Raw genomic sequence first — 24,221 nt, forward strand, 5'->3', positions numbered from 1 at the left:
TCTGTATGTCTGAAACTGTTTCCGTGTTGCTGCCATTCTTAGACTCTTCTCCCTTGGAAAGAAGATGTCCATAACTATTAAAAGTTCCAAACTAAAAACATTACATCAATCAATTTAGTTCGTCACAGAGGGAAGACAGAAACAGATTCAGTTCTGGTACCTGTCCGAGCCGTTCCACGCACACTCAAACTTGTCAAAGATGCAGTCGTTCTCATAAAGGGAACACAACTTGCTGCGGAGGTAATCATGAACCTGGAGGAGAACACGTACCACACACACACACACACACACACACACACACACACACACACACACACACACACACACACACACACACACAACACACACACGCACACACAGACAGAGATTTGATTAGAAATGAGTTGGCACACAGCTGCTCTACTCATAGCTATTGACTCTCAGTGTAAACTATAAATAGAGGGGGCATGCACAAACATACAAGGCTCAGCACAGACAAAACACATTAAATGTGAGCAAGCCGTAACACGAGCCTCCCTGACGGCAATACTAATAAGACCAGGCCTGGCCTCAGCCATAGGAGGGCCAGGAGCACATTTTAATCTAAACTCCTTTTCCATATCGCTAAATCCATTAACGTAGGGCTCTCTATCATCATACCCACCAAGGGCGCGATAACGGACACACACATACAAAGATGCAAGCACAAACACACATATATTCACTGATTAATAATGCTTTTCCCCTCATGCTTTCTACCAACCTGCCTGTGTCAGCATTGGTAAATCTACACCTTACGCCAGCCACCGTGCACTGCATCAAGCCCCCGGGTTCCTACATTCTGCATAAAGTCAGCAATCAACAGTCTCTTTGCAATCGATATATGGTCAAGCTGAGGTCGTCTCATGGCGGTACATCAAACCCGGTGACGTTTTAGTTTTTCCCCTATGGGATTTTCTGCACACGGTGAAATGAAACCGTGTCAGCTGGTGCTGAATGCACTGATTTATTCTTTCAGTGCGCATGATCTCTGATATAGCGTATAGTGCCTCATCCCTCATGAATTTGTTGGTACTTTCTGTGTTCCACCGGGAACAAAAGGGCAACATTGCAACTTGCTTCTTCTGCACAAGAAAAACTGCAGGAACCACATAGATTTACATTGTTTCTATGGTAAATATGCTCTCATCACAAAGGGAATTATTGAGGTCTTCCCCGACAACAAAGTGAAACCTTCACAAGAGGGACAGAAAATAATTATACAAATGATTCATTGAACCTCATCTGTGTTGCGTATACTCACAATGGAGTTCAGGCGCTGTGAGCTGTATGTGTCAGTCTCTGTGTCGTCCACTAACATGTTGCTTTCCTAGTTTCTTCCTATTGTGTGTGAGCACCCCGAATGTCTTCAGTGATGTGTGTGAAAGAGTTTGCAGATCGTGTTGAGCACTTTGAGATTGCATAAGCAGTGAAAATGTGTCATTAGGGACCATGCCATCATGTTGTTTACATAGTTGTTTTACTTCACACAGCGTTCTGCAGGCTCACAATATATGGAGTTTGTTTAGACTTGCCACTAACAAGAGAATATCCAGCGACTGTTTACTGAGACTGCTGCCCTCCCTTTCATCTCACCATTCACCTACTCTCTTCACTCCTCCTCTCATCACGCCATCCTCATCCTTCCCAAACCCTCACCCCTCTCCTCACTCCGTCCCCTCTTCCTCCCTCTCTGTGCTGCATTGCAGATCTAGGTGTCAGGCGCTGTGCAAGGTATCGCTCCTTCCCGCTTTACTTTATGAGGGGAGGCTCAATGGGCTATAAATAGCTCCAGTGCGTCTTAGCCTCCCACTCCCGGCTGCTTCATAGGCCCTCACACGCCAAGCAGCCCCCCCGAACACACACACACACACAGCAGGAATATTAAACACACATTGGAAAAAAAATGTTGACAAACACTTCTACTGCCTATAAATGCATGAACAGCGGCCTCTGTGGCCTGTTGTAATCTTTCAGAGGGGCCACAGGAGACACACACACAGCATATATGAGTAAAATATCTGTTAGTTCAGTGCTTTGTGTGGTGTCTGTACATTTACAACCCATCATTACACACACAACATTGATCATTTGCTGTCTGTATTTTCAAATCTTTACAGCACACATGATCTGCAGATCGTAGTCTGAAGGTAAAAACTTTGGCTGCAGTGAGTTCCCATGCCGATGAGAAGTCGATTCTTTGGCCCGCAATCAATTCAATTATCTTTGAAAGGTTTTGGCAAAATTTAATCATGAATAAGTATTGTGTTTGTCAGAAGCCACCTTCTGCCCACGATTAATTTCTGTCACCAATTATGACTTTTCTTTTTCCAGGAAGATAAAACTGTCGTTCAGCAAACCAACAGTTAGTCACTAAAGTTGTTTGGACGACACAACTGTGACTTCAGTCAGGGTCACATACAGCCTATAACAGCATGCAATTAAAAAAAACTATTCTGCTGTACTTGATTTGACAGTCACAACACTCACTGTTGTGCAGAACAGATTTGTAAACTGCACAAAGAAATATCCCATACTTGTACATGTGCACTTGTATGTCCATGCAAGTACATGACGATACATGAGCACATGCATGAGTACATAAAACGGGACCTTATGGCTGCAGTATGTGGTGCAAGCAAGAGGATTCCACCACACCTTGAGGTCCATGGCATTTAGGAAATTTTGGTTAAACATTTGGAGTTGGCCTGAGTATTCAATAAAGAGGAGGATACAAGTGGTCACAAATGAATTAGTCATTTCAGTCAATTGTGTTTCATTTGATAAAAGCAGGACCAGCAGCACTATTAGATTAAATCAAATGTCCTTTGAACAACGTTGGGAAAGAGTGGCCTTTCCTACCTCTTTCATTAAATTACTCAGTTTGACTCAGTTACTGGATGTCAATAGAATCAATAACTGTTAAACCATGATGGCCTCATATTGCTGTTTACATAATTCAAGACTGAATGATTTTTTTAAACACTCATTCCATAGGTTTTTTTTCTTTGATAACAACATAAAAGTTAAGAAACTAAGTTATTTATATAACAACAGTTCTCTGAAAACTATGCCGGTGACTCTGATTATATCATAACTTTTTCATCAGTCTGATTCAATCTTTCAACTGAGATTTCCGATTGTAATGTTTACATGTTCACTTAAAAAAAGACATTGATCAGATGGAGGCAATGGGCTTACATGCACCATGAATATCGAATCAGTCAGTCCATCGATCCCATAATGCTTTGCACTGTGAAGTTGGCTGTTTATGACATGCACACATGATCCCAAATTCAGGTTAATATGCAGGTTTGTTAACATTTCTTTTAAAATTGCAACACCAAACAATTGTTCTCCTTGTTGAGCTATGCCACAGCCATTTTTCTTAAAACGTGTGGCAATGTTAAGAAACAAACCTGCACAACGCACCATGAGCGAGTCAATTCGACGTTGCATTCACATTGATTCTGGTCGGATCATTAACATAGGTACACCGCCTCCTCCACTGCGATCATAACTTCAATCAGATAGAGCCAATCCAATCAGGTACAATTGTTTGCATGACATTATTGTAATTAAATCAATACTTAATCAGATCACTTTGGCCCATGTGACCACACAGTGGCTCAGACTGAGAAACGCGCAACTGTATCTACCCGCCCCAAACCCCCTTCAATTGTTTAAATCACACACATTTATTAATTTCTGTAGAATCTCCCTTCTATGGAATTAAAAGGATGGAGTGACGTTGTCTTGCTTGAGTCTCCCCTGAAACCGCTTTTAGCGCCTTCAAGTACACAAACCCTGACTTTGAAAACGTGCATTGACAATGCTCAAATAATGATCAAATTGAACAAGTTCAACATATCAGTTGAATTGTGACCTATTCTGATCGCTGTCCTACTTTAGAGCACGCTCAGTGACAAATCAATTCTATTTGCCCAGGTAGACTCCTCACCACAGTAAAAGCTCCACATACTAGATGAGTAAAGATAAGGAAAATATGTGCTCAAGTGGTTCCTTTTGTCATTGTAACACAGCGCATTGTTTTGGTTCCACATGGCCAGCCACACACCTGGTATGTCTCCAGGGGCTTGCTCTCCATGTTGAGGTCCCACACTTTGGCAGTCAGGTAGTCTCTGGTGAGCAGGTAGCGACCGCTGTGGCTGAACTTGACATCTGACACTGAGGAGATGATTTCGGAGAAAAAGGAGCGGGCGCTGGGATCCTCGGGCTCCTCAAACACTGAACGGTGTGAGTGAGAGGGAGGGAAAGAGAGGGGGAGGGAGAGCTGATTAGATGCCAGGCACAAACACAGTCAGAAATCGTTCTCGGAATATTTGGCACCCCTGAATCTTTGCTACAGAATTTAGAACAACCCATATTTGTTGTTGTAAATGTTGATGAATAGTGTTGAACTGCTTAGGTAGTTTTTCAGGCGTTGATTATTTGGCCTCATACTGTCATATCGTCTATGTTCTGGACAAATTAATCTGAAAAGGACAGTATATGTGTCCTCATTTCATTTACAGACATGCATACTATAAAGGAGCTAAACTCTCACACAGATGGCTTCTGTGTCTTCTTGTACGTGTGATGCTGTACGAAGAGAGTGGACATAAGAAATAAAAAAAAAGTTTGTCTTATTGCTGAGCACAGCTTGTGCAGTATCACTGCATGAGTGACTCATGGTCAGAGCTGTAAATCAAATGGAAAACATTTCAACAGGAACAAAAAGTGGGAAGAAAGAAACTCAGAAAACCGAGACTCACGAATACGAGAAAAACTGTATCATGAATTGAATCGTTGCCCCTGAATCCTTCTTTACTAATAACAGAACTGTCTAGGTACAAAATGTTTTACTAGAGAGTACTGGGCAGAAATCAAACTTCTTAGATTGCAGCCAACATCCAAGATTACAAAAATACTATTGTTTGTAACAACATGACAACAAGACCACTGCTGAAAATGTCTCTCGTGCCATTGAAGAAATACTAAAAATGAAATAGTGAGTACATTTAGATGGATTTATATTCACATTAATATGCTCTGGGGAAAAAAAAAAAAAAGGTTTGTGCTATATGTCTGTGTCTCTCAGCAGGTGTACTCACGTTTGGAGTGCTTGTCGCACAGCGCTGCTTCTCTCATGTCACAGAGGCGCAGCGTGCCTTTGCTGCTGCTGTAGACGAACAAGTTACAGTGGTGGGGGTGAAACTCAGCCGCTGTGATCACCTCTGTCAGATCCTCCATGTTGGCTGGCTTGATATCCACGATGTCTGGTAGAAAGCGCCGTCGCTCAGGGAAACAACAAAGAGTCTGCTTCTGAGGAAGGGCACTTTGCTTTGCATGATTACCACGACACTGTGAACTCTGGCCATGTTCATTCATTCAATCATTCATTCACACGTTCATCCCTTTTTTTCAATTTATTCACTAAAAGATTGATCGAAAAACCAATTAACGATATTGTTTTTCAGGAGTAGGCCCACACAAGCCCATAATCATCAAATATAACTATACAAAATGTAAACATCGCTAACGCAATGTAATAATTTACAGAAGAAAAAAAGCAATTTAAGTATGTCTTAGGGGGGATTGTTGGTAGAAAAGTAATTTCAGCTAAATTGTTATATTCTAAATCCTGTCTGGGTCACGGATGTGCCTTTTCTGTGTCCTATTGAGCTGGATTAAAACTCAGAAAGAGGCTGAAATATTTATGCAGCTTCTGAATTATTCATTAAAATATATTTTCACTCCTCAAGAATAATATTCCCCTCCCCCAACACCGAGTGTGGCTTTGTGTATTTTTATGTACATCAAAGTGTGTTTTTAAATGTAGGAATTTGTAATGTGTCTGTGTGTGGGGGGCACACAGACAGCAGGCAACTATAAAGCGTGTATGAGCCTCTATATGTCGACGTGTGCGTTAATGATCATTGTCCTTGTGCTTTAATAAATCCATCGCTGCTTTGTAAACATTGCAGGGTCTGTGTTCGTTCTCCCCGCCTTATCGCCAGCGTTCATATTATTCACATACTCAACAAGGATACTGAAGCTGCGGTCAGTGATGTCTAGATGCCAGAGGTTGATCCGCAGGTCATCAGCCGACATGTAGGTCTCATAGTCGGAGTTGACCGAGATGGAGTTTACGTGGTAGGTGTGGGCGTTGGCGAACACTCGCCGAGGGCTCACCTCCACCATCAGGTCCATGGGCTTCAACACCGGCACCTGGGAGAGACCCAAAGAGAGTTCAACAAGCCTTGTAACTCATTATAAAAGATGAGAGATGGTCAGTAAACAGTTAATCAATTAAGATAATTTTATTGTATTATGAATTCAAATTGAATGCATTACTTCCTGTGGCATCAATAATACAGTCCTGATAGAAAAGAAAAATATTTGCTTTTTAGTAATAATGCATGTTGCTGAAGTGAATGTCCCTGGTTGGTTACCATGACTACGGACAGATATGCTGCATATACAAAAACACACAAGTTTCCAGCTAAAAGAAACGCTGATGCTTTGACTATTTTAGTTCACGTGCAGAACGCTGCAGATGTTATGTTGCTCCTCTGATAGATGGAAATAGAGGATTTCACCACCCCCACACACTCCCACGTACTCACGTGCACCTTGTGCCAGTGACCCATTTTTGCACATGCAAACACATCTGTACGCACTGACCCACTTTTATTGGCACAACTCCACCTTCACCAGATAGATAGATAGATAGATAGATAGATAGATAGATAGATAGATAGATAGATAGATAGATAGATAGATAGATAGATAGATAGATAGATAGATAGATAGATAGATAGATAGATAGATAGATAGATAGATAGATAGGCAGACAGTTACCTGTAGGGATGTGACTGTGGAGATGTCCTTGATGCGACCCTCCTCATCTTTGAGGTTGTACCCCTCCGGCCGTTTGTCTCTTTCACTCACCTTCCACAACTTGATGGTCTTATCTAAGTGAAACACAGTTGAACATTATCTCATCAGAAAGAAGTGTAACAAATTAAATTACTTGAGATCAGAGCATGAGCGGGAGATCTCAGATTAGATGTAATTGAAAACATCCACTCTGAACATAGGATGTCACGTCAAGTTCGATTTTATCAAAGATAAAAGCCTAAAGCCTTCAATTAAGCTATTTTAGGATCGTAGCAGGCAGTCAGCTCATGAATCCATTACCAATGACATTTCAACAAGACAATCCACCACCCTCCAAACTGTCAGTATCTGACTGTCTATATTATTCTGGGGGGAAAAAAATGACAGCAACCATCTAAGAACCATCTCCACCCTTCTGCTGAGGCAGGTCTTACATTTTTTATACCCTCAATTATAAATAATACAGTGCTTACAGAAATCAATAACACGGCTTTAAGGGTAAATGTATAGATTGTCCCATACAACCATAAACAATCAATGTAGACTGTAAAATGGGACCTCTGTGCCAAGAAAAGTAAGCTCCTAAAAGATCCTAAAGTAGAAAATCATACTCTAATCACACCACATGTGCAACTGTAACTTAAAATATATAAATGTGACAGAATTGAAGAGTACAGAAAATGACTCAGTAGACACTGATAGATGCCAGTAGCTTGTACATGCTCTGAATTAGAATTTTATCGAAATTAATAAAGCAATATAAACAACTTAAAATAAACAAATAACATAAATAAAGCAAAACAATACATCTATATCTTTTCTTTTCACACTGACCTGGCAGCCCACTCATCTGAGCCACCCCGCATGGCTGGAGTAAATGTTTCTAATTGGCATGAGGAGCAGGGTCAGCCAACCTTACAGAGTTGGTATCATGCTGGCGTTTAACTGTTTAAACAGCATATATCTTAAAGGCCAACCCAGTTCAATCACGTTGTCAAAATATCAATATAATTGACAAGCACCCACAAACCAGGCATATCCCATCTCGTGGTTTTAACCCGGGGTGGCTGTTGATGCGAAAATTGGGAAATGCCAATGCTTTATAGACTCCGACCAGCTCAAAAAGCAGCTTAACAGGTTTCAGTGTGAAAATGATATAAGTTGTCGGCGCCCTCCCTTTTTTTTACCTGGTTAGGACATTTGGAGATGCTCATGCGCCACAATACCAACACCTTAAGGGACAAAAATCTCACGCCTATGACATATTTTGAAGCTTTAATCATTTGACCTGTGAAGTGAGTTCTTCAAAGTATCGATCACAGCCCCACTTTCACAGCTTCTTCTTAAGTGTGTCTCACCATTGGTGGAGAGCAGAAAGTGTGCGGCGTTCTGCTGAGGCAGCCATCGGATCTTATTGATCTTCTCCTCAATCTCCAGACTCTTAAGGTAGTCAAATTCGGGCTCATGGCTCTGAAAGGTGCTGTAGACATTGTACTCTCCCTGGGAAAATGGCTCAGTCTTGCTCTGTGGAAATATAAGGAGGAAATGAATGTCAACGTGTGTGAATGATAAACCCCCGCTGGCTCACAGACACAGTCACGGCGCGGTGTCACATTCGCGACCTGATACAGTGACCTTAACCTCGATCATGTGAGGAAACAGCATGGCACAGACTCAGCACAGTTATAATGATACACTCTCTGACACAGCAGGGGCATAAACTATTTATCAACCAATCGAGAGAGTCGCTGGAGGGGAACCGAGAACATTCATCACTGCCCTCCCAGCTGGAATGACAATGTATATTCAAGGGTACTGTACGTGTGCGTGTGTGTGTGTGTGTGTGTGTGTGTGTGTGTGTGTGTGTGTGTGTGTGTGTGTGTGTGTGTGTGTGTGTGTGTGTGTGTGTGTGTGTGTGTGTGTGTGTGTGTGTGTGTATGTACCTCAGGTTCCCTCTGAAAGATGACCACACGGCCTCCTTTGTCCCCTGTAGCTAGGAGTTCTCCTGTATGGTTGAACTCGACAGTGGAGATGATATCAGCTGGAAAGACACAAAGAGAGAATACAGAGGAAGAAAGAGGAGGAGAAGAAGAGATGTGGCATGAAAGGAGAAATGGCGGGGAGAAATAGAGGCAGCCATTACTGGATTGACCACATCTCATTATTCATTTACAGTATATATTGCTTATCCGACTGTAAAATATTGAGCCAAACCAATGTTCAATGAATTAACATGTGAGTGGATTGACATAAATAAATTAACATGAGGAACGGTATTGTATTTGATTACTAACACTATGGAATTGTGGGAGCGTTTTAAGGGAGATTCATTCAATAAAGACCATATTAATCCATCAAAACACGTATAAAAACGAATATACACACACACACACACACACACTGAAGCACAGCTGTCTTGCAGTGGGCACAGGTGTTATCTGTGATCCACTGTGACACATACACGGTGACGCACAAGATTACAGTGCCACTTGAGTTCATCTTGTGCAGAGATGAATATGTACCCTTCAATCTCTGTAGTACCTGAAAGAGCATGTGTATTTCAATCAGTGATTAAGCATCATTACTTTTTAGTACATTCACTTATTTTTTATTTTTTTTTGCAACATCACAACTTAGTCATGCCTTAAAAAGTCAACACACTCTGATTGAGACTAAAGAACATCTTATTTATCACTTAGCATTTACCGCGGCGCTACCTCGGTGCTTTTAAGGGGTCCGTCCCACATCACAAAAAACACACAATCTGAAAGGGAAAGTCTAATAAAAGCATCATGTGAGAAATCTGATTAAAGTTGCCGATAATCTACTCTCATCCCACTGTTTCCTAATTTCGCTCCTGCTTTGAATTGCAGATTGAAGATTTGGCTGTAAATATTCATTCGGTGACGAACCTGCGTTAGAAACACGTAAAGCATCAGAAGTAAAGCTCATTCAGGGAGATTACAGATTGAGGCTTGACAAAATAGATTGCGGAAGAAAGGATGTGCCTAACATAGTACAAAGTAATCTCAGGTTATCTCGCCCCCGCACAAACTATTCTGGCTCGGCTTGTGTTATGGAATAATCCTCCACGAACCTCGATGAGTGTAGGACTTTAAACACGCCAACAAGAGGTGCATTGTTTTAATGTCTGTATCTTTAGTTGCTGTTGTCTCTTTATTACACTGGACTCGAATTATTCAAATAAACTAAGAATTAAATCCAGTTTACTAACTTATATGAGCTGAGAATTTAGCTCGTTTCAAAAGGAACATCTGTAGCTGCTAATTTGCGAACACAAAAGCCATGTTGAAGACAGCAACTTACAACAATTCCCATACACTCTTTATCACAATGTGTCATTATACTACGACACCTGACAACTGCATTAACTGCATTAACCAGTCTGATTGAATTCTTTCCGATTGAGGCATCAGATTTCCCATTTACATGAACGCTAAATGAAATGATCAGATTGATGTGCAGGTTTAAATATATCAGAATAATCTGGTCCAGACATCCATAATGTTTTGCCTGGATATGTAGTAAAAATTGATTTATCAGCTAGTCTAGTTAAGCCTGTTGTCTTTCTTTCAGCACTTCTTTTGAAATGTTCTTAGTCTGACCAGGAAAAGAAGGTATTGTGTTTAAGAGCAGTGTCATCTCCAGCATAGCGGTGACCAGTTGGGCTTTGCTGTATTTAGCCCTGAGCAAGGCTGGTCGCTGGGACTCTGAATAAATCAAAGAGCAGTCTTCTTTTGTTTTTCTGGGTCAGACAAAGTATGTGCACGATGTAGTTTGAGATGTTTTTCTTCTTATCTGAGGGCTCCTCTCAACAGTTGTTGAATCGATGCATCCTCATGTATCTTTTCAGGGAAACACCAGTGTCATACCATTTTTCACAGAGCCAAATCGTCAGCATGAAGTCTACACTGCAGCTTTGTGATATTCCAAAAAGAATTTATCTTCGTGTCATAATGAGTAGTAAAACTGATTTTACCTTTCTCTTCAACTAGAAAATGAAGTTCTGAAGCTTTTAATCAAAGAAAATGTAAATTATTATTATATTCTATTAAGAGATGTTCTTATATGCAAAGATGAAATTACAAAAGAAGTAAAACAAGAAAATCCTGCAAGTCATTTCGTCTTTTCGTTTTGCCTAACTGGTCCAGATGTGCTTAAAAGAAGAGAGGATGATAAAGTGCCGATTTAAACCGTTATAAAATATTTCCTCCCAAGATAAAAACATCCTGCTACATTTTCAGATAATATTTATATATAAAAAAAACAACAACTCTGGATTCTCCTGGTATTTTACTCTCAGGTGGAACAAAGAAGCCATTTTTATGCTCAAACCAGTGACTACACTACTAAATAGTCAAATGACATCTTTTAATATCTTATAGGTCAGCTTTAAAAATGGCACCAGGATCAGTTTTGATAGAAAAGTAGAGGGTTTTCCACTGGCTGCAAAGAAATAATACAATGTATTTATTGAGAGTCAAAGTGATTCAAAGCTGTAGCCTTGTCTATTTTGTGGTGGCCTTGAAAGAGGTTTTATGATTGGGGAGGGGGCGGTTCGAGGCTGCTCTCAATTTTTACAACTACCTAACCTTATTCATGCTGTTCCAACCTCTTTCTCCATTTCTATCAACTCTCCTTTCGTTATTACACAATTTCTTGATCTCTGAGGTTCTGCAGACCCTTCTTCAAAATTCAATTTCACTCCTCTCAATCCCATTCCCATCACATGGTCCTTTGTCATCTCGCCACTCTCGCGTCCCAATCCCTCTCTTTTTTTGCCCCGTTCCATTCTCTCATTTATTATTTTTCCGTCCACATTGGGCTCTCTCTGCCCTCCCCCACAGCACTCCGCTGCCTGGCTGTACGTTAGCGTTGTACGCGGTGGTGGTGGTGGTGGTGGTGGTATGGCTGCTGGAAGAGTGGGAAGGATGGGAAAGGAAGGTAGAGGGAAGCGGCGCTGGGGCGGAGGCGGCGGAGGGGGTACTCTGGTGAGTAGGGGTTGCCACGGTAACGGGTAGAGCCAGCCAGTAGTGGCGGCACTCGTGGCGGTTAGCCGTATATGGAAGTGTGGAGAAGGAGGAAGTGGAATTCATCAATCCAATCCAATCCTCGCAGGAAGGAGCGCGGTGAAGTAATTACGCCGTTTTGCAGTTTTGTCCTTCGGCAAATGTGGACGAATTAATATCATGAGATGGAGTAGACAGTAAAGACATTAATGAATGCCCCTCGCATGACTCGAGTGAAACAAACTCACAAACGTGCACACAATTTTAAATGCACTCAGGCACCCCCATGATATAGAACAAATGTGAGGGCTTGACACTGTGTGTATAGATTAGTGCCTCGTGCACTAACAGAGGGCTGTGTCGACCGTCAGGTCGCACATGGAAAAAGAGTGAAGCTAAGCAGAAACCACAGAAGCAGCACAGAGTACAGTTGAATAAAATATGGAGCACACACTCCACTGTCTCATCCTCTGCCGGCTCTCAACCTCCTCCCTCTTCATCTCTGTATTTCTCTATTTCCCTCCCATGCACACACACACACACACACACGAACACACACATGCACACACACTTCACAGCCATCTGTCTCTTTCACTCTCTTTATTAGAAGTACACTACAGAAAAGTAAACCACTACCCATACAAACAATCTCAGCAGAAACAAGCACAATCATGAGCACTGTGTTCCTCCCCCAAGAGGTACCACCGCCCGGTACAATGATACGTATGTGTGAATGGTAGATTGTGCGTCTGTAAATCATTGTTTTATTGTGTAGATAAGGTTGTGTGTGCTCGAGTACAGCAAGCTGGCTGTATCAGTCTCCCACAGACAGTCCATTAGCATCAGCAGGCCTTTCTGACTCATTGCCTCACATTGAAGATGATGATGGAACACACTGTGACTGCAAGTGCATGCATGCTGGGACGCACCCACACACACACACACACACACACACACACACACACACACACACACACACACACACACACACACACACACACACACACACACACACACAGAATACCAACCAACGCAAAGCGATACAGAAACATGAATGAACCCAATGACACACAAAAAACATGCCGCAGTTATAAACACACAAACATGCAAAAGAAAACTCACATTTCCTGCGTTGACGTTTTCATGAGAACATGTGAAATATTGTTTAAACGAGCTACCATGTCGTGAGTTTTGTGTTACGTCAGGTACATGTGGGTATTTATTTAAAAAAATAAGTAATTTCACAATATCCCAACTTCACAGCATTTTATGCAGTATCCTGCTGGTGAGGAAAATATGTGATGGATAAGAATTTGAATAAATGACTTGATTAAAGTAATAAATTTCCTATTCGGGTGTCAGATTTAGGGTTTGTTTGGTTTTTTTTATTTTGTTTTTTTTTAACTCAAACAGCTACAACTACAAAAAACAATTTCTAAAGGCTCGATAGATTTGACTTTTTTATGTCTAACAAAGCAAAAACTAAATGTTTAACTGACAAACTAAGGAGAGGAGGAGGAGAGGAGAGGAGAGGAGAGGAGAGGAGGGTGCAGGCAGGGAGGGGGAAGTCCTTATTTTATTGTTAAGGTTTCTATAGGGACAGAGAGGGGAAGCAGACGTCCTACAGTCCCAATTATAGATATCTTTGGTCTGGGTAAACACAGACCATTAAAGCCGAGCCAAAAACACACACTCCTCAAAAGCCAGAACAAGCCACCACGCAGCAGGAGACGTACTGTGTGTGTGTGTGTGTGTGTGTGTGTGTGTGTGTGTGTGTGTGTGTGTGTGTGTGTGTGCGTGCGTGCGTGCGTGCGTGCGTGCGTGCGTGCGTGCGTGCGTGCGTGTGTGCGTGCAGTAGCTCAAGCACCCCGCATTTCCTGTGTACGTACGCACAAGTGTGTGTACTCAATTAGCCAGTAAAGAAACACACTGGCTGGAGGAGTGAGGAGGAGGAGGAGGAGGAGGAGGATGGAGCAAAAGAGATGAGGGGAAAGACTGCCAGAGGGAAAAAGTAAATGGATCCCTGTCCTGCAGTTTTGGAGTTAACGGCGGAAAAAAAAAAACTGGTGTATGTGTTTGCGTTTGAGGTGCACACGTGTGCAGAGGGGTGATTTGAGCCCACCACAGCGGGGAAGCTGCCATTTCTCCAAACACATACTGGCACAAAGGAGCAGAGCTGGTGTGAGCCTAATGGTTATAGACACAAACAATTAGAATCACAAACCGAGCCAGCTTCCACGTGAACCGAGTACACCTGTAATCCTGCAAAAACAATCACAAATGGCACGAACTGTCAGAGCAGCAAAGAGTGATTGGTTTTCAAAAATAAATGAATTCTTGTTTTGCTACAGGATTTATACAACTGCAGCGTGGAAAATAGATTAGGGGCTGAGCCTTTTTAGCATTTACACACAATCTAACCCCCCGCAATATTGAAAACCCAGATTATGCGTTGAGGATTCATAAATGATGAAATGTAATCCTTCGGTCCAATAAATAGCAGCACTTTTTATAGGCTGTCCCACTCTCTCATCTCTCAGCATGTGCGTAAATAATGCAATAGAGTGATTTGTATGGTAATGAATTAGCTGTTTTTTGCGCAGCAATGACAGCTTTTGCACGTCTCCTCTGTTTTTTACAGTAGGTAATTTAATGTCTGGAGTTTTAGAAAATCCCTGCAGGGGATCACAAGGTCTTTATGTGATTATTGTACTCAAAACAACTTCACTCTGCAGCGAAGGGAAAAGAAACACTGAGATAATTTGTGATTTTGTGCAGAAATTGACAAAGAATATCTTTGTAATTCCAAACTAAAAAAGGGATCATGAAATCCTTTACTGTAATAATTAAACAACCTCTATACTATGAAAAAGGTGCAATAAGGGTCAGCCATGGTGATTGGCCGTGTCAAAGAGTCAGACTCAAACCTGCTGGCTGCATATCAGTGTGAAATTTGCATGTTCTCTTTGTGGTTTTACTCCAGGTACTCCAGCTTCCAGCCACAATACAAACATGCTCCTCTTTAGTGGAGGTTAATTGGTGACTCTGAAAGTCGATACATACTTCAGAAATACAGAGAATTATGTTCTCTCTCTCAGGGCTGCAAGAAAAGAAAGAAAACAAGTACAATGTGATTGGTCCCGAAATTTTGAAGTGAGAGTAGCTAATGCTAAAAATCTGTTTGTGTTGTTTTCTTTGCTCCTCTCCTGTCAGAATTTCTGCACTTGAGCTTTTCACAAAGTCTGAATTGTCCTCATCGGAAGTAACTTTGTTCTTGAAGAAGCAAACAAATGTCTCTCTATCCACCTTGAATTGACTATAAATGTGTGTGGGGGTGATTGTGCGTCTCCCTTTGTTAACCCCGTGGTGGGCTGGACACCTGTACATGGTGCCCCCTGCTGTTTGCCCCGTTTTGGCAGGGCTGAGCTCCGACCGCCTGCAGGACCTAATCTGGACTGGAAGAATTCCAAGGTGGCTATTGTCACTGTCAGACAAGACAATGTGACTTCTAAAGACTGTGCATGCTACATATTCCAGCTTTCGTGATGTTATGAAGCCATTTAGAGGTTCTTATCAGAAAGATTTCAATGCACACAAGACTTGTGCTTGGGTTCCTCCTCAATGATGTTGTACAAACTAGTTTGGTCCACCTTCATGCAAAACAATCAAACACTGAGTTGTGTGTAGTCTTACATGGTTAGTTTTGTTGGCTGACGGGACCAATTCTCCAGATTGTGTTACCATCTAGTTTAATCAAACGTTTCAATAGTGTTCCATACGTGACCATTTCTGGGCAGTTGTGTTTTTGTCTTCCATGCTGGAAAATTGCATGAATATCAAAAAATTGCAAGCCGAGCAAAAGCAGCAGAGTCTGTCAATGTTTGTGTGTGAACTGATCCCTGTGATATTGTGGGTGTTTGTCATTGTTTGAAACATTTTTAAAAACCTCTATTGCTATGCAAACGATTCAGAAAAGATTATAGGGATGACTTTTGAACAAAAACTATTCTTAACTCTGCATGTGTGTGTGTGTGTGTGTGTGTGTGTGTGTGTGTGTGTGTGTGTGTGTGTGTGTGTGTGTGTGTGTGTGTGTGTGTGTGTGTGTGTTATTGAAAAAGAAACAGACACAGGATATCTGTGCTTTGAAGGAGATTTTGTGTCATTAGGTCAAACTATTTAAAGCCAAGGCGTGTGCGCGTGCGCACACACACGTAGACACACACACGCACCGAAACTGACAGAGTGAGACAAAACTAAAAAAACAAAAAAAAAGCCAGTTCCATCCCAAAATAGAGCTGCACAAAAAAAGATCTGATGAACAGACAGAGACTAAGTGATGTTCAAGATATTTATAACACTCAGACACACATGAGAAATCACCTCACTCAAACTGCACACATGCTTAATGTCAGACACAGCCCCTGAACACACACACACACACACACAACCTCTCATATGCATACACACCACGCTCTCGTTCCCCACTCTGGGGTCGTGTGACATAGATATGACCTTCGGGATAAAAGAGGATAGAGCACACACCTTCAGTGTAAGAGGCAAACGGCTCAGGCTCCAGAGAAAGGGTAGTGATGTCGGAGCAGAGGACCTGGATGGGGCTCAACATCCTGGGGGAGGACTCCGGGGTGGAGAGGGGTGGACAGGATGGGCGGAGCTCTTCAGGCTATAGCCAGGAGCAGCCCTGCAAGAGGAGCAAGGATGGACGGAAGGGGGGAAGGAATGGAGAGGGTAGGGCAGAGGGTGAGGAAGGAAGGCGGGGTTAAGGGTAGGGACTGAGTTACTACATCACCACATCCGGTCATGAGCACTCACCAAAGAATATCTACCGGTGGTGTATTAATAATCACACTTTATCTATGTCACATGAAATATTCACATGTGGGGCTTGGTGGAAAAGGCTTGCAAGACATGAAGGATGAATGGAGAGAAGACACCTAATGGGACGCAGTCTTCTTTGGTCTCTTTCATGAAATTAACCATCGCAGGTGTGGATAAAAGGGCAGACTGCAAACCACAAGGAAGAGAACAAATCAAGAGATGTGGATTAGTTCCACATGACCCAAGTGACTTAATTACTCTTAATATGGATTAAGAAGATTTTATTCAATTACCCTTTAATCACAGAATATAGAAGATAATGAAAACTGCAAATTAAGTAACAACTACTAAACAATCCAATGACTAAAAGGGATTGAATTTATTATTTACACATAACATAAAGTATGAAATGTTAAAATAAAACTATTCAATTTCATGTCTAAAGCTAATATTCATGGAATTCTGTACTTATTTTTTGTTTTGTTTCTTTTCAGTTTATGTTCCACTGGTTGCATTAGCCTGTAACATTTGATTTGTGGCATCTTTCTGAGGGTTTTTGTGAAGTTGCAAAAAATATGTTCCCTTAAGATGTACAGTATTAGATGCATTTATTATTTAGCAGCTGAAAAAGATTATTAATGATAAGCGAAATAAGGCACAGCATGTATTTATAATGCTCCAAGTATGAGCCTTGACCGGATTTCACCACATCTGATTTCCTCAAGTGAAAGCGGCGATGTTTCTACAGGAAAATAAACGAAACTAAAGAACTGCAAGAAAGGTGTCATCCTTTTCCTGGTTGGGAGTCCATGCACCTTGTTCTATAAGCAGAACTTTTTTTCGTGTGCTGTCCAACAACTATTGTGTGATTGGTTGCACATTTGGAATAGTGCATGAGGTAAAGAGAACAAGCCACAAAATTTCTATATTAGTTTTCCTTCTTTTTTCTTCTCCACTTAGACCTGATCTAGATCTAACTTTGTTCTTCCATTGAGATAATTGTTTTTGTTGTTGCACATGGGGTTAAAAAAAAAAAAAGTCACAGCCATATTTGTGTGAAACCAAATTGATCAAATACCGCTAAATACCGCTACCGCTAATCGTCAGTCATGTTATCGTCGGTTAAACTTGTGTTAATTATAATGATGGCACCATTGTGATCTATAAAGGGAATGACCAGTGCTCCATTGTTAAGGTAATCTTGTCTTGTCTCACAAACATTGACCATCAAAACACTAGAAGTACAATTTTTGAGTGTTCCTACCTATTTGCTTGGCCTACCTTAATAAACCATGTAGAACTTGAAATGTCTCCATGTTGTTGGAGTTTAATCCTTTATCAGGCAGGTGAACACATTTGATAACTTTAGTGTTTCTTTTTGGGACTTTAAAATGAACGATGATAAGGTAATCAGAGTGGTGCTGAGCACAAAAATAAGTTCACCTTCTGAATTGTTTCTACTGAAATATGAAACTAGACAACACTTCTGCTTCACAATTGTCAAATTAACATAAACACCATTGTGATTTTCCCCTTTTGACATCATATTTGATTAAATGCATTGTGAATATAAATCTAGTGTAGAGTATGTAATGTTTGGAAACACATTATAATGTAGAGTAACAGTAATTGGTGTGGTATCAAATTCAATTCATGACTTTTTCCAAACACATTTTAAGATATAAGATAAAATATGTGTTTGATTTTATTCAAAATTGTATAAAATTTTCTTGTATTTAGATTTTTTCAGACTTTTATGAGAAAAAAGGAATGTTCGTCAAAAGGGTTAACATTTCTCATTTCTAACGGTTTCAATAAATGTCCTATAAAGTGATATTTAAAGAAATATGTTTCATGAATGGTGTGATGACCTGATTTTTTCAGAAACATACCAAATCAGGGTTTTTTTTTTTCCTTTCAGGTGAAGTGGTTTGCAATTTCCCGGTTAATAGTAGATACTTCTAAGTAGCGACAGACTAATATAGAACATACATAGTCGGTGGTTATGTCCTTAACCAGCCTTAAATCTATTGCTACTCAACCTGGAAGAGAGGTTGCAGCAAAGACAGATTTTGGTAGGCAGAAGAAGGTGAAACGAGGGGAGTACAGGATGAAAGGAGGGAGGGAGAGAGGGAGGGAAGGAGGGCGGGAGGGGGGACAGTGAGGTAGCGGGAGGTTAAGCTCCCCTCCCCTGTAGGAGTCAAAGGGCAAGGGAATCCCCATGGGAAGATCTACAGACACACACAGTTATGTATGCACATGCACGCACGTAAACACACAACACACTTGCGGATACATACCCACACACATACACACATCCATACACAAACCTGAGCACACGAAACAGACACAATATCAGAAGGATGGAGACACACAGAAGACAGCAGAGTAAACCCAAGCATAAAATCACACGTCCTCACTCTGTCTCTCGCTGTCTCCCTCTCTCTGTCTGTCTCTACCACCCTCTGTCTGTCTCGCACACGTACAGAAGCACATTGTGTTTGAGCAGCCTTTAGAGCACTGTCAGATAATTGTTTGGCAGATGCACCACTTCAGCACCGGGCAATGCTGCGAGGTGCATTAGAGGACCGACGGGGGAAAGAGGGGGGAAATAAGGGGTGGTGGTGTGGTAGTGGGGGATGGAAATGGGGAGTGGGACGGGGGATGGGGTGAGCATTGAGGAAAGGTTGAGGGGGTTGGAGTGGATGTAGATGACGAGGCAGGTAATGACCTTCTTTTTTTTCCTCCCCTTTATCTCTGTGACAGAAAATCAGACTTGTTGGTCATCGGATGAATTCCTGCATGCCAGATTTTCGGAGCTCAATTGATTCACCAGCCACATAATCCGAGCTGTCACGGGGTGTCACACAGCTCTTTCACACCAATCGTGCTCATGGTGTGTCCATCTTATTGTGAGCTCATCAACGATTCACCCTGAATAATGTCTGTGTCTGCCTCACATGTGTGGAATAATTAATACTGCCATTATTGGTGGGTGGAGATGGCCTGTCAATCATACTGGCCAAGCATGAAAAGCAGCATGTTTGTCATCACTGACTGTTTCTATGGCAATAATGGATGGATGGTGATGGATGTTAAGAACATTTTTTTGCCCCTCACTCATCAAGATCATTTTCGCCAGAATAGACAAAAGCCTACATTTCTCATGAAATGAAACAGACAAGCGTTGACATTCTCACCTACAGACGAACAAAGGCAGACTGAGGCAGCTTTCACATAAACGAACATTTAACGCGATCAACAGGCTTCACTACAGGTCTCCCCTGACTCCAGCATGTGCTTCTGTGCAAGGAGAAATTATGTTACAGCACAGACAGAGGAAGGCCAATTCCCTTCCTGCAGTGATACAGGGATCATAAATGAGGTTGCAACACATTCATGACCCCTAAATGATAATCCGCTGTTCTGGGCTAAGAGGCGTGGCGAACAATGAGCTGGGCGTAAGACACAGACAGAGTGCAGGTAAGATTAGCCGTGTTATTGAGATTAGCAGAGTGCGAGTTATAATCCATCTCCTAAATTAACAAAGCAAAGGAATTCACTGGTTTATACGATTCTAGGGTTTTTGAGTAATCTCCTCAGTCAGTTACTGAGACTAATGCAATTTGACAGCTGCACCTGTTATACAGACGAGTGGGAGGCCTGTGCCTCTGTTATGATGCGAGACATGACAATCAGTGCAATAAGTGCAAGTTATCTGCTCTTTATTTGCAGAAGAAACCTGCTTTCTCTCTCTATTTCTCACATACAGGGACACAAAACGGAGACGTACATACACTCATTCATTCACTGACCGGATCAATTCTTCCCTGCAGTGTTACAAAATACAAGTGTTACACAAGGGAGGAAAGCAGCTAAACACAATCACAGGTATAAAAAGCACAGGACAAAGCCGGAAAAAAAAAAAACAGCATGAGAGGAGGGGAGAAGGAGAGAAAAAAAATGTTTGCTCCAGATAGTTTGATTTTGCAGAGGGAAATGTTTACTTCTTGTTGCTCTGTCTTAACACAGAGCTTATGGGAGATTAAGAAACCCTCCTAAGCTTGTTTCGTCTGAGAGGCAAGCACTTAGGCACGCCGTCACACACATACACACTCCAAAAGTTCAGTATGCGGATGCTCGCTCATGGTGGGAAACACTTAAAAACGCGATGAAGGAGCTTCCCCTCTCCTACCTTCAGTCACATAGTTGTGGTCGGGGAGGAAGCCGCGGTGGTTGAGCGTCAAGGTGGCGTCAGTGTCTTCGCCCATCGGCGGGGCTGGGGGGAGCGCCCTTCTTGGTGGGGCAGCGTGGTGGTGGCAGAGAGGTGGTGAAGGGGGTGGTGGGGATGCTGGTCAGCACGGCTCCCATACTGCTGCCCGCCGACGCCTCCTCAGCACAGGGGCGCGCAGCCGGGCATCCTATCCTTCACTGAGGATGAGGGGCAGGTAGCAAGGGATGGAGGCAGTCCCAGTGGAGGGGTGGGTGCGTCGAAGAGTCCACACAACTGCCCCGGAGAGCCAGACGCAAACCTGCAGAGGGAGAAATTATTAGAAAAGGGTGTTGGAAAAATTTGCTGTGGCAAGCTCAATTTGTGCCCCTGAAGAGCACGCAGCACTTGTGAGGCAGTAGAAATGAAACACACCTCGAGTCCACCCTGCAGTTGTTGAGTTCAGGTGTGGCCAGACCAGTTCCACTCTCACACAAAACACACAAAACACACAGCGGCCTGTGCCCCTCGGAAATGGGCAAAGTCAGTGCGTGCTGACGGGAAGCTCCACGAGAAGAAGAGGAGAGGAGAAGATGAGGAGAAGGAGAGTGGGGGGAGGGGAGAAAGGGATGAGCAGAGCCCCTGGTCGGTGTATCTGCAGTGCTGCTGGTTCTGCAGTGAACTCGTACGCATGGACACACATTCACAGTGGGATTAATACACACAGACACACTCACCTACACACTTGCAGCCTGCGGGTCAGCTCCTCCTCACTGGATGCTCCATGAATGATGTCTCTCGCTCTCTCTCTCGCTCTCTCTCTCTCTCTCTCTCTCTTTCCTCCTCGGTGAGCGACTGACTCTCCGGATTCTCAGCTGCTTCAGTATGAGGAGGAAAATCCTGCCGGCCCTGCGTTCTGCTGCAGTCTGTGCTCTGGCGTATCTGTGAAAGGCAGAGTGAGAGGTAGAGAGAGAGGGGGAGGGCGGGTGAGAGAGGATCGGTCCTGCTGCGCTGGTACGTGTGCATGATGCATCAGAGGAAGCCCCGCCCACAGTTTGGTGTGGCCAATCATCACGGACTCGAGATCTGCCTGACCACTGATTGCAGGTGATTAAATATGAGGGAGAAACTGAGAGGACGGCGGAGTGGGTGGCACGGCGGAAGCGCCTGAGTGTCTGTCTTATAAGGACGTGATTAATGAGAGAAAAAGCAGAGAGAGCAGGAGAGAGGCAGAGAGTCGAACTGTTTCACTTGACTTGGTGCTGAATATGAACCACAGTACAGTGACGGCTGAAGCATTAACCTGGAGGCACAATTTAAATTACACAGAAACAATTAACACACTCCTGACACAGATTGTAGAAGGTAGCCGATTCGCTTACAGTCATGTCTGCATTAAAGCCTTTAAATTACTGTTTTGTATGAAGCCAATGCTAGAAAAGGTCAGCAACACAATCAACACACTGGACAATGTTTTATGTCCAAATGAAACAAATAAACAAGCTGTGTTTTTCTGCTGAATAATGTGAATCATGTCAATACTTTAAAGCAAGCAGTAATTCAACAGAAACTCCAGGAAGTGAAACGAGTCAGTACACACATCTCTGCTTGAGTTTCGTAACCTCTGGTGGGTCAGGTCATTTTCTCTCATATCGATCTTCTGGCTTAAGCCCCATGTTTACCAGACAGATGACGATTGATCTTCTATCGTGTAAAATAATCTGGAAAAGAAAAACAAGACACAAGATACATTGAAACATACTTTATTGCTCTGAACTCAAGGTGGACAATACCAGGAAACATGCAATTGTTCTGATACCCAGTACCACCAAGATCACTGACCCTTCATGCTTTTTACAGTTAAAACTACCATTACGTAATGCAGAGATATGTGTTATGATTTACTGTAATAAGTGTGGATAAAGGAGCGCCCGGTGATTTATTGATTAGCACTCACTTCATTGTGAGACATTTAGGATCTCTTGTTGGGCTTCATGTGTGTGGTTCCCCCTCTTCTTCCTGATCATGTATCCTCAGGTACTCCAGCTTCCTACCTGAGTTCAAAAACAAACATATGAAACTATTAATTGACCACAAGTGTGAATGTGAGTGTGTGTGTGTGATTGTCTGTCTTTCTGTTTGAACTGTGACGGACGGGCGACCTGTCCCAGGCGTACCCTGCCATCACTATAGTGTGCTGGGATCAACTCCAGCACCAAAACAATGGCTTGGATAAAGGGGAATAGAAGATGAATGGATGAAGTCCAAAACATCCTATAAAAACATTTATTTTAACAAACTTCTTTGAAACACCCAGCGTACAACCATGTTTACATCCAGTTCCATCATCTAGAACTCATAACATTCATATAGATGACCCATAGAATCATAATTTTTGTTATTCTCATATCTCATCTGTATCAATGGTATGAATTAGTTATTGTGTTTTTAACCACTAATGGATAAATCTAATTTGCACTGCATACACACACACACACACACACACACACACACACACACACACACACACACACACACACACACACACACACACACACACACACACACACACACACACACACACAGCGTGGCAGCAGAGTGAGGGGCGGCCGGTGACAGTTGGTGCCATCACTGCTTCTGGCTGCCCGCCATCAGGCTTTAACCCACTCTTCCCGGGGAGCAAAAAGAGGCTGTTTATGTGACTTACTCCAAGACTGCCAGTGCAACCACCCCCCACCCACCACTCACTGAGGATGAGCACATGCCACTGCCATTTCTGCCCTTATAACTGCCCCCCGCCAGCCTAACACCAACCACAGAGCTCACCCACTGTTTACCATATGTAGCTATAGCTGCACTGTCATCTCGGCACTATTCACCTCAAATATATGTCATTAAAACCCCACACCTGGTTGAATCTTTAAATTCTTAAGGTTTGGTGGTAAATTCATCCATTCATTAGTATCAGTTAATATCCATCTGCTGAGGCCAGGACAGGGAGAGAAAAGTAGTGGTGAGCAATGATGGGAATCATTGTGCTTGATTGTTGGATTCCTTGACGTTAGTTGAGATCTACAGCTATAATTCTGTTTATTGAAAGCTGCACACAAATCTAGAGAAATGCAGCCACGTGAAGCCACTGACTGAATTTTGGAAATATTTTTAACCTTATTTCAGATCTCTTTCGAACTTAGTTTTTTCAGTGGCTGAATGTAACTCAACAT

The 24,221-nt window shown here is 42.4% G+C and overlaps 1 protein-coding gene across 6 annotated transcripts in view; it reads right to left on the reverse strand.

Moving 5' to 3' along the window:
- Positions 1-21,937, reverse strand: part of LOC308110785 (serine/threonine-protein phosphatase 2A 55 kDa regulatory subunit B gamma isoform) — a 23,444-nt gene extending 1,507 nt beyond the window's left edge. Inside the window, exons 1-10 of one of the 6 annotated variants that reach the window (XM_080465351.1) lie at positions 21,743-21,937; positions 20,983-21,319; positions 16,494-16,650; positions 8,865-8,962; positions 8,280-8,445; positions 6,883-6,995; positions 6,072-6,249; positions 5,133-5,297; positions 4,097-4,266; positions 161-252 (exon numbers count right to left, since the gene is read on the reverse strand). In XM_080465351.1, coding sequence (XP_080321477.1) covers positions 161-252; positions 4,097-4,266; positions 5,133-5,297; positions 6,072-6,249; positions 6,883-6,995; positions 8,280-8,445; positions 8,865-8,962; positions 16,494-16,575 — 1,064 coding nt within the window. In that variant the 5' untranslated portion in view covers positions 16,576-16,650; positions 20,983-21,319; positions 21,743-21,937. Of the gene's footprint in view, positions 1-160; positions 253-4,096; positions 4,267-5,132; positions 5,298-6,071; positions 6,250-6,882; positions 6,996-8,279; positions 8,446-8,864; positions 8,963-16,493; positions 16,651-20,982; positions 21,320-21,432 lie in introns of all 6 variants that reach the window. The other 5 variants (XM_080465349.1, XM_080465350.1, XM_080465354.1 and 2 more) reach the window with 5 other exon arrangements.
- Between the last annotated feature and the right edge of the window lie 2,284 nt (positions 21,938-24,221).

The sequence above is a fragment of the Lipophrys pholis genome, assembly GCF_963383615.2.
Source record: "Lipophrys pholis genome assembly, chromosome: 6".
Classification (NCBI taxonomy): domain Eukaryota; kingdom Metazoa; phylum Chordata; class Actinopteri; order Blenniiformes; family Blenniidae; genus Lipophrys; species Lipophrys pholis.